General features: G+C 39.0%; 2 protein-coding genes across 2 annotated transcripts in view; one reads left to right on the top strand and one right to left on the bottom strand.

Moving 5' to 3' along the window:
* The window catches only part of SPATA6L (spermatogenesis associated 6 like), a gene marked incomplete at its 3' end in the record, with an annotated part of 59,479 nt that overhangs the window by 40,205 nt on the left and 5,941 nt on the right, over positions 1–13,333 (bottom strand). Inside the window, exons 2-5 of the mRNA XM_019645880.1 lie at positions 13,253–13,297; positions 8,975–9,112; positions 5,501–5,549; positions 1,878–1,919 (exon numbers count right to left, since the gene is read on the bottom strand). Coding sequence (XP_019501425.1) covers positions 1,878–1,919; positions 5,501–5,549; positions 8,975–9,112; positions 13,253–13,294 — 271 coding nt within the window. The remainder of the gene's footprint in view (positions 1–1,877; positions 1,920–5,500; positions 5,550–8,974; positions 9,113–13,252; positions 13,298–13,333) is intronic.
* PLPP6 (phospholipid phosphatase 6) lies at positions 9,257–13,182 on the top strand. The gene has a single exon (XM_019645900.1). It carries the CDS (start codon positions 9,470–9,472, stop codon positions 10,373–10,375), a length of 906 nt encoding a protein of 301 aa, XP_019501445.1. The 5' UTR covers positions 9,257–9,469; the 3' UTR covers positions 10,376–13,182.

The raw sequence follows: 13,333 nt of genomic DNA, 5'->3' as shown, positions 1-13,333 counted from the left end.
ACACACACACACACCTCTAAAATCACCAGATCATCAGCTACAAGTACATTAAGAGACCATGTATGAGAACTACTCTCATACCAGGTGGCAGCACCTACTGTTTCTCACTAGCTTAGGTCTTCAGCCATTTGAGACATACTACAAAGCAAAAGCACCACGGAACAGTTTCTTCCTAAAAATCCATGATTCTAGCACAGGGGTCACAAGTTTTCTGTAAAGGGCCAGACAAACATTTTATGTTTTGAGTATGGTCACAACTACTCAGCTCTGTCAATGAGGCATGAAAGCAACCATAAGCAATACTTAAACGAATGAACATGGCTACATTCCAATAAAACTTTATGGATAATGAAATTTGAATTTCATATAATTTTCACATCACTAAATGATCACATTTAAAAATTTTTTTCCAGCTGCTGAGAAACATATGAACTGAAGACAGTTTGGCCGTTCCTTAAAAACTTAAACACGGAGTTACCCAACAATTTCACTCCTAGGTATATACACAAGATAATTGAAAACATATATAGTCATCCAACAACTTGTACAAGAGCATTGATAGCAATATTATTCATAATATCCAAAAAGTAGGTGTTGCCTTACAGCTACATCCACGACCATCCCCCAGCACTAACCTCTGACCCAAAAGATCCTGAGGGAGTGTCTCAGAACGACCAAAACCCGGTGGAATGATATCAGTCATCTCCCTTAATTATATAGGACGCGGTAGAATAACGCTGTCCTGGGGGCTGTGCAGGCTGTATGAAGGCACAGTACATTTTGGAATACAATGGGAGCTGGTTAATGGAAAACAGCCTTAATGCACGTGACACAGGGGTCTTTGAGTAATGCAGTTTCACTTCCTTGAAATTTTCTCCATAAAAGCCATGCGACGACCCGATTCGGGGCTCAGTCCACGAGGCTGATGCCCCCTGGTCCCGCTTTAGCCTTATCTCTGTCTCCTGTGCTGTTTAACTCCGTGTCGCCCCCCTCGTTTCCCGTTGCCCTTGCCACGCAGGACGTGACAGTAGGAGCAACCCTATGTCCATCAACTGATGAATGAATTAGCAAACGGCAAAATATCCACATAAAAGAATATCATTCAGCCATAGAAAGGAATGAAGTAGTGATACACGCTATAACATGGATGAAGCTCGAAACATACTAAGTGAAAGAAGCCAGACATAAAAGGTCACATATTGTCTGATTACATTAATGTTAAATATCCAGAAGAGGCAAGTCAATAGAGACAGAAAGTAGATTTGTGGTGGCCAGGGGCTGTGGGGAAGACAGAATGAGGAGTGACTGCTAATGAAAATGGGGTCTCCTTCCAGGTAATAAAAATGTTGTGAAATTAGACAGCAGTCATGGTTGCACAGCCTTCTGAACATACTAAAATAACAGAATTGTACACTTGTAAATGGTGAATTTTTAGTATATGAGTTAAATCTCAATTTTTATAAATGTAGAGATTTAGCTCATGAGTCATATAAAAACATACTGCAGCTGGATTTGGCCTGGGAGCCAAAGTTTGCCAATGCTATCCTAGCATCTAACAGACAAGATGGCTTTGGGTTTTACACACACACACCACAAATTAGAACACAGTCAAAGGAAAAAAACTTGAAAGGTGCTGAGTCGGCACTGAAAAATTATTTGATAATAATTACATAAAGTTATAAAAAATGAAAAGTCAAAGAACCACCAAACCCATAAAGTCACTCTTCTAAAAGTGAACAAAATTCAACAGACTAGTGGGGGGGGGGAGGGAATTTATATGAAGCACAACTTTTAAATGCCAGTTTTCATTCTGTCATTCCAAAATCCTTTTAAATGTAAAGTAAGCTAATTTAGAAATGCATTTAGTGGCACTTTACCTGGAGACACTAGCTGTACTAATTCAAACCTGGTTAGGAAGCCTGAAAAAGAAAAAATGAGATTTTAATACTTTAAAAAATTTCCAGAGTTTTTCATTAATTGCTAAGTTTAAAACTGCCATAATGTCCCATTTACATTATTAATAATAAGTGCCATACCAACAATAACTCAGCTATTTCTACACCCAATAAATGAAGGGCATAGAGTAACTATGCTATAAAAGTAGCATTTCATCCCCTGAAAAATACTGACAAAATAAATGCAATATTTTCTGTTTTAAAAATACAATCATTAATCACTTAGAAAACAATAAATTTTTCATTTAAAAAACTCAAAATACAATTGTTATCCATTAACCTATAAAAGTTCATCTTGCTTCAAATTGTATGATATGGCTATATGTTAGACATAAAATTAACATGTTTTTATATTTCCTGAGTTCAAAATATATTTAGATATAGTGAGCCCATATATAATGTCTACAAGGACAAGAATAAAATTCAAATCTTAAAAGTAATTTAAAACATAAATGTATAACACTAAAAAAATCAAAGATAATTCCCACAAAATACTAAAAGTGAAAACATCTAAAAATAGACAATAGTGGTAATTATAGTTAATAATACTGTATTATATACAGCTGACCCCTGAACAACATGGGTTTGAATTGCATGGGTCTACTTATACATGGATTTTTTTCAATAAATACAGCCAGCCCTTGGTCTCTAAGGGTTCTGCATCATAGATTCAACCAACCATGGATGAAAAACAGTATTTTCACATTCCCAACTGTGGTTTCCCAACTGTGAGCACAGATCGAAAATACCATTTTCCATCTACATTTGGTTGAATCCTCTGATGCAAAGGGGCAACTCGAGAGTCAAAAGTTATACCGGATTTTCGACTCTGGGGGGGTATTGGTGCCCCAACCTCAGTGCTGCTAAAGGGTCAATTGTACTTGAAAGTTGCTAAGACCATAGATCTTAAACGTTCTCACCACAAAAAAGAAATGATAATCATGTGATGTGATGGAGGTGTTAGCTAACACCTATGGTGGTAATCATTTTGCAATATACGAGTATATCAAATCAACACGTTGTACACATTAAACTCACACAATGTAATATGTCAATTAAATCTCAAAAAACTGGAAAATTACACAATAAAAATAAAATTCTTCCTTTATAGACATGAAAAACATATAAATGCATGCAGACAGAATTTTAAATACCAAGAAACTTAAAAGCCAAGACAGCCCATAATTTAGGTTTTGTAAGAGGGAGGAGGAAATTTATCCTTGCCAATATTCATCCCAATGGTAATGTTAAACAATTTGTCTCAGGCTCTAAATTCCTTACATTCATTTAATTCCCACCACATCTCATGTTCATGGGTTAGAATGCTTAATATTGTTAAGATGGTGATATTCCCCAAGTTGAGTGGCAGGGACCACACAACCCACAACAAAATCTTAACTGGCTTCTTTCCAGAAACTGATAAGCTGGTGCTAAATTCATATGGAAAACCAAGGGAACCCAAACAGCAAAAGTGGTTTCGAAAAAGAACTAAGTTAAAGAACTCACGCTTCCTGATTTCATAACTTACTACAAAGCTACAATAATCAAGATTGTGTAGTATCAGCATAATGATAGCTATATGGATCAATGGAATAGAATTATGAGCCCAAAATAAACCTTCATATTTATAGGCAATTGATTTTCAACAAAGGTGCCATGAATATTCAATGGGGAAAAAATACTCTTACCAGCAAATGGTGTTGAGACAACAGGATATCCAGATGCAAAAGAATGAAGCTGGACCCCTACCTCATGCCATTTACAAAAATCAACTCAATATGTATCATAGACCTAAATGTAAGACCTAAAACTATAAAACTCTTAGAAGAAAACACAGACATAAATCTTGTGACTTGAATTAGGCAATGTTTTCTTAGTTATAACATTAAAAACACAAGTAACAAAAGAAAAATAAATAAAATAGAATTCATCAAAATTAAAAACTTTTGTATTTCAAAGAACACCATCAAAAAAGTAAAAAGAGGGCTGGCCGAGTGGCACAATGGTTAAGAGCTGGCCTGGGACGCCAGAGGGCCCCGGTTCGGATCCCACATATGAGGGCCAGTGACACTGCCCTCTACAGCTAAGATGCTGGACAACAGCTCAACCTGGAGCTGGGCTGCTGTGAGTCGCCGGCGACGGCATAGGCTGCAGCCATTGCTGCAGTGGGTTGCCATGGGCTACCGTGTGTAGCCAGCAGCCAGCGTGAGCAGCCAGCAGCCGCTGTGAGTGGCCGTCCAGAAGCCGACGACTGATCTGCCTCGCCTGGGAAGAGTGCAATGATGGTGCCAACTTGGGCCAGTGAAGTGACGTCCTCCACAACTAGACTGAAGATCGAAAGGACAGCAACTTGTCTGTTCCCATCCCCCAGTTCCCCAATAAAAAAATCTTAAAAAAAAAAAAAGTAAAAGATAATCCAAAGAATGGGAGAAAATGTTTGTCAATCATACATCTGATATGGGACTTATATGTATAATATATTAAGAACTTGCAATTCAATAAAACAGACACCCAATTAAAATATAGGCAAAATAAAAAAATAAAATAAAATATAGCAGAAGCTGAATAGACATTTCTCCAAATAAGATATACAAATAACCACATGAAAAAAAAAAGCTCAATATCATTACTATCAGGGCAGTGCAAATCAAAACAACAATGAGATACCACTTCACGTCCACAAGGATGGCTACCAATAAAGAGAACAGATAATAATAAGTGTTAGCCAAAATGTGGAGAAATAGAACCCTTATATATTGCTGGTGGAATGTAAAATAATGTAGCTGCTTTGGTAAACAGCCTGGAAGTTCCTCAAAAGATTAAAAAGAGTTACCATATGACCCAGCAACTCCACTCCTAGGTATTATACCCAAGAAAAATGAAAACATATGTCCACAAAAGTACTTGTACACAAATATCCATAGCAGCATTATTCATCATAGCCCCAAAGTGAAAACAATCCAAATGTCCATCAACTAATGAATGGATAAATGCTATGTGACATATCCATACAATGGAACGTTATTTGGCCATAAAAAGAAATTAAGTACTGACACATGCTACAGCAAGGATGCACCTTGAAAACATTTTGCTACGTGAAAGAAGTCAATCACAAAGGACCACATATATAATTCCATTTGTATGAAATATCCAGAATAAGCAAATCTAGAGACAGGAAGTTTAGTTAGTAGTTGCCTAGGGATGGGAGGGATGAGAAAGAATGGTATAGTGTTTCTTTCTGTGGAGATGAAAATGTTCTAAAATTGATTATGGTGATGGTTACACAACTCTGTGAATAAACAAAAACGATTTAATTGTAAAATATAAAGAAACAGAATGGTACCAACCAGTATACCATCTATATCTAGGGTTTATAATTGAATCAAAACCATGATTCAAATTTTACAGACTATCTTAAGTATAATCATGGATCAAACATGGAAGTATCACAACTTAGAAAATAGTAGAATTTCATATCTGTAAATTACATACACACAATAATTTCTCTCTCTCTCTCCCTCCTTTTTTTTTTGAAGAGTACCTACTTTCTAAAGTGTCTGCTACAGTTCCAGGATCTATTGCATTTTCGAATAACTGCAGGAAAAAAATGGGGAAAATAAATTTTAAAAAAAATAAAAAATAAAAATAAATAAATAAATATATATATATATATATATATACACGCATACATACTGTAGATTATATTCTTCCAAATAATTAACACATATTAAATCCAGCCATTTAATATTTTAGGATTAAACAGGAATACCTTTAACAGGTATGTGGTTAAAAGTTCAACAAATTATTATAGAATGAATGAGGATTAACAAAACAATATCAAGTGCAAGGAAAAATCTGAATTAGCTGAATCTACCACATGCTCAAAATGTCATCAACTTGACCTACAGTTTGTTGCTAAAAGTACATCTGGCATCAACCTCAAAAAGTTTTGAGTACCGAGAAAAACTTTCTGCATACCACAGATACTCATAAAATGTTGTTAACTGAATGAATGACTTCTCTTGCCAAGGAACTGGTTGCCCTAAAGAGGAACATAAATAAAAATTCTATCTACGAGGTCAGACAATTAAGTTCGTGAACTCATCCTAGAAAAAGTGCTACATACCTCACTGCTGAATATCACTATGGTCACCTTCAAAGTACTCCCCTTGGGAAGCTATGCACTGATGCCAGCACCTAGTCAACCTTTCAAATAAATTTTGGAACTCTTTCTGGAATGGCCATCAGAGATGTCATCGTATTACCGTTGGTGTCCTGAATGTCATCAAAATGTCTTCCTTTCAATATTTCCTTTATCTTCCAGGAAAGAAAGAAGTCATTGGGGGCCAGATCAGGTGAGTAGGGAGAGTGTTCCAATACAGTTATTTGTTTACTGGCAAAAAAACTCCCTCACAGACAGTGCTGTGTGAGCTGGTGCATCATCATGATGCAAGAGCCATGAATTGTTGGCGAAAAGTTCAGGTCGTCTAACTTTTTCACGCAGACTTTTCAGCACTTCCAAATAGTAAACTTGGTTAACTGCCCAGTTGGTATAAATTCATAATGAATAATAATCCCTCTGATATCAAAAAAGTTTAGCAGCATCGTTGCAACAAGTTCTCCAACTTAATTGTCCGACCTCGTATGTGAAATACAAAGGAAAGGTAAGTGCTAGTAGCTATACTCCCACAGAATTAAAAAAAAAAAACTGGAGTAAATACAGTAAAACCTTGGATTGCAAATAATGTGGTTTGCGAGTGTTTCACAAGACGAGCAAACATTTCTAGTACATTTTAACCTGGTAAGCAATGTTTTACAATACGTGTAGCTTGTTTCCGGAACGAATTATGCTCACAAACCAAGGTATTACTGTAAGCACAAGAAATCATGAAGCACAAGAAATACATTGTGATACCTATATAACCATTGCCAAATCTGTACATTTTGTCCTTGAGATAAAAAGGGCCTGGAATAGGACTGAAATAAAATACCACATCCCTCTTCCTGAATTCTAGAACTCTGTAAAAAAACAAAAACATTTCAGCAGAGTTTGATTTCAGGCATTAAATTCTGATTTAAGTGGTGTTTAAACTTAAGCATGGTTAAAATCTGCTCTTGATCCAAAGCCAGGTCTATTTTAACTACAAAAATGAAAACTGTCCCTTGTAATTTCTGTCTTACTGACTCGAATTTATCAAGCAAAAGTGGGTGATTTTTTCCCCCCTAAACTATTTCAGTAATTGTATCCCTTCATTTCATCCATATCTGAGGATTTTCTCAAATATGATTTTGGGGAGTAAATGACCAGCATGAACTGCTCAAACACAATGGCTCATACATTCTTTACAAATAATTTCTTGTTTATCCAAATGCTTTATATCATTCAATTCTGAATTACACAAAAGGTTCAAAGAGAAAATGTTTTGCACTACTAGAACGGAACAGATATAACAAAGCTGGAGCCAACTGGAAGAAAGCTGAAATATGAACTCAAACAGCTCACACAAGAGGGCAATTTTGAAAATTTAAAATTAAGCATTTAGTTTCATTTTATAAAGTGAAAAATGGTCCATAATGTGCTTAATAATCTCAAATGCAAAGCTTTGCAACAGAGAGAAGTGGCATCTAGAATGTGACTCTGAGGCTCACTCTCCTGTTCTACAAGTCAAGGAGGTTGGACCAGATGACCTCCAAGGCCATTTACGAATGTATCATTCAGTGCTTCTATGATTTTGTATACTTGGGCTTCTTATAAAAATATTTTTTTATCTTCTATAGAAGCAAATTTAAAATTGACAAAACTAATAAGAAAATTCTTAGGAGGAAATAGGCTGGATTTTTTACCACCCACATTTTACCATTACCAACATCTAAATGGTAGAAGTAGGCTCCTTTGGATTCTGACTGTATGTTCCAAAGTAATCTCCATTTATTCCTCTCCTCTTTTCTAACCAGTTTGGTAGACTTTATTTAAATTAATAGACTGTGATTTATAAAAATATTACATGCAGCTCTAGCCATCTAGAAAATCAATCCTCATTTCCTCTCCAGTTCTCAGGTAGAAACATTTTCTGAACCGCCGGCCGAGTGGCCCAGTTAGTTAAGAGCTCGCTCAAGATGCAAGCTCCAAGCAACAGGGTCGCTAGTTCCATTCACAGCCGGAGCTGAGTTGCTGCTGAGCTGCCAACAGGTAGGTGGCAGGATGGCTCAGCTAAAAAAAAAAAAAAGAAAGAAAAAAAAAAAAGAAACATTTTCTGGGCATCCTATCCACACCTTTAAATACTGGGGAGCCTTCCCATACTCATCCCTTCCCCCAAAAGAACCACTTCAGTGATATCGTCTGGAGCAAAATCATCACTTATCAAGGTTCAAAAAATCAGACTGATTCCATCTCCAAATTCCAAAACAAAAACTTCAAAGGATTGTCAGTGATTGCATAGTAATGAAATTAATATTTTAAAGTGGGAAGAAGGTTGGTAATGTTTTGACTATTTATATCATGATCATATTCATTGGAATGAAATCTAGCTTTATCACTGTAACTAAATAAACCAGGTATGACCTAAGAAAACTCAATAAATCTGTAGAGCCTTGTTTTGTTACAGGATTTAACTAATTTGGTTATGATTTTTCTGTGTCTAACGAAGTTTGTTTCTAACGTCTGCTAGTTTGATAATCCCTGTCATAAATGTAATGCAGCTGCCTCTAACACCTCCAAGAACATTCAGAAAATGCTCTCTTTGCTCCAGTTAAGAAAATGCCATGGGAGTTCCCAGAATAGAAAACATCAGACCAAGGTATTTAGCACTAGGTTGATGGAACTTGGCTCAGACCTGGGCTACAAAAGCAAGTCCTCCAAATACGGTTTTGTACTGTGCTGAGGTGCCTTCAAGTAATTTTTTAAAAGGAAACTTACAAAATAACTTTATTAGAACTGTGCTCTTTATAAGAATCATTAAATGATCCTCACACAGCAAAATTTTAATTTCTCTACGTAGCAGTGAGAAAGTCAAGATTACCTTTTCAAATCTCATTCTCTGCTGAATCATAATAGGGAACACAGAGGGAAAGCAGTCTGTCTCCTGGTACTCATTCAAGAGGTAAACCCCAAGGTACACATCTTGCTTGTCTGGAAGGAATACCCCTGGGCAAGAAATCTTAAAAACAAGATAAAAAAAGGCGGGGGGGAGACAGAGAGGGAGAGGGAGAGAGAGAGAACAGGATTTGTTTTGTTTTCTAAACGGGGCTCTATTTTCCCTAACCAATAGACAATGTCAAATTTCCCCCACTACCTCACCCCCTCACCTGTACCTCCCATAACACCCTCCCTTCTTCTCCTTCCATAAATTGGAAATCTAGTTTCATCCCACATCTCCGCCAGGTGTCACAATCGTCCTTTGGCGGTTTCTTCTCCCCGCCCCTCCAGGATGGCAGTGCGGAAGCGGAAGAGGCTGTAGGGCCAGGGAGCCTGATTTTAAGCCGGCTGGGTGCTGGGGTCCGGGCCGCCAGCCGCAATGCCGAGCCCCCGTAGAACAGTCGAGGGACGCCCCCTGGGAGCCTCCGCTTCGAGCAGCAGCAGCAGCCCCGGCAGCCCGGCCCATGGCGGCGGCGGCGGCGGCAGCAGCAGCAGCAGCAGCAGCAGGTTTGAGTTCCAGTCCCTGCTCAGCAGCCGGGCGCCGGGCGTGGATCCCACCTGCGCCCGGCTCCGCGCGTCCGAGAGCCCTGTGCACCGCCGCGGCTCCTTCCCCCTGACTGGAGCGGGCCCCTCGCAGGCGCCACCGCCCCCGCTGCCCGAGGAGGACCGCATGGACCTGAACCCGTCCTTCTTGGGTATTGCCCTGCGCTCCCTGCTGGCCATCGACCTGTGGCTGTCCAAGAAGCTGGGGGTGTGCGCAGGGGAGAGTTCGTCTTGGGGCAACGTGCGGCCACTCATGAAGCTGCTGGAGATCTCTGGACACGGCATCCCCTGGCTGCTGGGCACCCTCTACTGTCTGTCCAGGAGCGACAGCTGGGCCGGGCGCGAGGTGCTGATGAACCTGCTCTTCGCCCTGCTGTTGGACCTGCTGCTGGTGACCCTGCTCAAGGGGCTGGTCCGCAGGCGCCGCCCCGCACACAACCAGATGGATATGTTTGTCACCCTCTCTGTGGACAAGTACTCCTTCCCCTCAGGCCATGCCACCAGGGCCGCCCTGGTGTCGCGGTTCATCTTGAACCACCTGGTGCTGGCCATTCCTCTAAGAGTGCTGGTGGTACTGTGGGCCTTCATCTTGGGCCTCTCCAGGGTCATGCTGGGGCGGCACAATGTCACCGACGTGGCATTTGGCTTTTTTCTGGGCTACATGCAGTACAGCATCGTGGTCTATTGCTGGCTTTCACCGCACAATGCTCCAGTCCTCTTTGTACTGTGGAGCCAACAATAACACCATCTCATTCGTTATGGCACCAGGAGATCTGAGGGTTTCCACATGCGATCATGCCGACATAAACCAGCAGCCATTCCACTTGTCCCTCTTAGGACATTTCGTGCTTCCTTTGGGATTCCAGGTGTCCTACCATCTTGATGGCCTGCTAGGCTGGAGCACATGCTGGCCATTACTGATCACAGCCATACTACAGAAAGCAAAAATCCCTCTATGATATATGTATTCAACAACTGTTTGTATCTCCAGGACAACTGCAAAGAAACCAGGCTGGGGTGATTATAATGTTGCTGTTTTTTAAAAGTTGACATCAGTAAAATTGTATTTTGTAGTAATCCTGTAAGTTAACATATCACTTGTAAATTGAACTTTGAAAAGGAAACATAATCTTCATTCTGTAAATATACATGCAGATAAGCCACATACTAATCCTAGTTCTTTTCCTAAGGTAGATTTTAAACATTTATTGGGGAAATTTCCCCTTATTCCTGCTTTTCTTGGTAAGGCTTTTTTAGTTTATTGTCTCTTCCATCTTTGTAGACTTTGTAGTGAGAAGAGAGGTTGTAGCACATGTCTTTCTCTCCTTTCCTTCTACCTCCTCAAAAGATCTTTAAATTTATATTTATTTCCCACTACTCTCTAATATTGTCTTTTAGCATTAAGAGAACAAGCTAAGAACTTACTTGAAGAAACCCTTAAAGATGGGCATATCTATAATCCGTATAGAAAAGGAAGGATTGGACTATGGCCTCATGCTTAATTATGTTGAGAACCATTAACATGGCATGAGAGAAGGCAGAAAAGCTAAGCTGCTGAGGAGGTCAAAGGAAGTGAGAGTTTGGGGGTAGGCTAACCACATACAATGTCAGTGGACTAGTATAGCAAGAGATGGGGCTCTGCTGCCCATCCTCTCTACTGAATAAAGAAAAATGTTCCTCTACTGAGGTAATAAAATGGGAAAATAATGTGTAAAATTTTTCATATATACACAAGGATGACCTTGTATATTCGTTTTTCATATGGAAGTCTGTTTCCCTGTTTATAGCACAATTTATTTAGATAACAGTATTTAATTTGAATTTCATCAGTGGAGTCTGCAGCTATACCAGGCACAAGGTATAATTAACTCCTAAATTTCCGTTTACAATGACCTTTACATTTTTTTTATGACCTTTACATTTAAAGCAGTTTATCCATGGTGCCTCCCTAAATCACAAGACCAAAGACCACCAAATGCAGGAAAGTCCGAAAAGGTATATGCTTAAAATGCTGCTCTACCTGAAAATACGAACCTTTAAATTACGTATACAATTGGTGTCTTCAAAAATCTTAATGACCAATTATTTTGACATTTATAAATAGAAAGAATTATGGCCTTTGATCTGTCATACAGAGGTACACATAGGAACCTGAAGAATGGCTATGAAGAGTAGGCTCTGATTGGGATGGAAATGTGAACTCTGTCAGTATCAGAGGCACAATGAAAGAAGAACAGCTACTCCAAAATAAAATGAAATCATTTGTTTTCCCACAACATCCTGAACACAGACTACCTCTCACTTGCTGAATCAGACAAACTGTGAAACCATAAGTGGTTTGTTTTATTGTTTAATCTTAGAAAGATCCCTCATTTTAATTGCAGCAATATTCAGGCCAGATATTTGGAAGCATGATATTTCCTCTTGCAGAGCCCACAAGTCTGAATATTGGCTCAAAATAAGGCTTACCTTCTGGTTCCTGGTTATACTTCTGGAACTCCCTGTCTTAGTTGCTGAGGCCTGAGTTGGCTGGCTTTTAAAGCACAGATCAATTCACCCTGTTTTTGGAGCATCCTAAGTACTGTAAAGTAGAAAACTGATTTCACTGTTAATTAATGTATACTGAGGAATGCTTTTTGGAAGTCAAAATAAAATTAACAAATAATGTTGCAAGAAGTGCGATGAAAACTTGTTTAATTCTTGCCTTGATGAGGAAGACTGATTTATCACTCAACTTCTCAAGAATTCCTTCACTTTACTGCACAACTTTGAGAGCTTGCAATTGATATAGCCTAGTCTATTTGCTGTCAAAGAGGGACAAAACCAGTAAGTTCTCTTGATTTCATAGCTGCATGTATGATAAAACCACACCATTTGTCACTTGTATGGAGGTTAACCAGATTTTTCCATAGCCATAACCTGTTGGCATTTGTGCTTATAATCATGGACAGGAGAAAAGCTCCTATAGCTTGGAAGCAAAGTTGCAATGACAGCCTGTCACTAACTACAAATGGAAGCTGAAATAAGAGGAATGACTGACCCCAAACAGGAACAATGGAGTCACTCTGCCACAGCATCTCACTTAAACAGGATTTGGTGTATACTTATGAAAAAGCTGTTTGTTGATCGATTGATTTCCCTTTTGGAATTGGCAAGCCAGAGGCATTTCTATGAGAAATAGCTTAGATAATATTTGATTGGTTCATAGAGAGGGGAAATTATTAGAAAGTGATACGGCTTTTTGAAATTAAATTCTTCCCTGGTTATTTAAGGTTTTTTTAAAACCTTTCACAACATCTTTATCCTGGAAAAGAAAAGAAAATCCTTCGACTTAATGCTAGGTTATTTTTTAAAAAAACAGAAAATTCAGGATAAAGCTAAGAAACAAGTTGGCTTTGGGGGCAAAAAAACGGTTGGAAGAGGTTGAGCTGAATTAAAGGTTAAGAAGTCCGGAAAGACCAATGTAGAGAATCTTAGGGACAGAGTATGATTTATTCCAAAAGATAATGATATATGTGTGCTGAGGTGGGGAGGGGTGGTGGAAACGACCCGGGACCATTTAAGAACCCTGGGGAGTCTGATTTGAGGCAAGGAGTGGGGAAGTTCGTAGATCTCTTACCGCCCGGATCTGCAGCTCCACCACCACCTCCAGAGGCATCATTCCCTGCGTGGGTGAAAGGATCTTGTAATGAAAAAAAAA

This window comes from Hipposideros armiger, unplaced genomic scaffold (genome assembly GCF_001890085.2).
Source record: "Hipposideros armiger isolate ML-2016 unplaced genomic scaffold, ASM189008v1 scaffold_95, whole genome shotgun sequence".
Taxonomy (NCBI): domain Eukaryota; kingdom Metazoa; phylum Chordata; class Mammalia; order Chiroptera; family Hipposideridae; genus Hipposideros; species Hipposideros armiger.
The sequence above is the reverse complement of the archived record's forward strand: the minus strand, read 5'-3'. Positions and strand labels throughout refer to the sequence as shown.

Excerpts from the sequence above, each read along its gene's own strand:
- PLPP6 (XM_019645900.1), top strand. The coding sequence starts at position 9,470 with ATGCCGAGCCCCCGTAGAACAGTCGAGGGACGCCCCCTGGGAGCCTCC.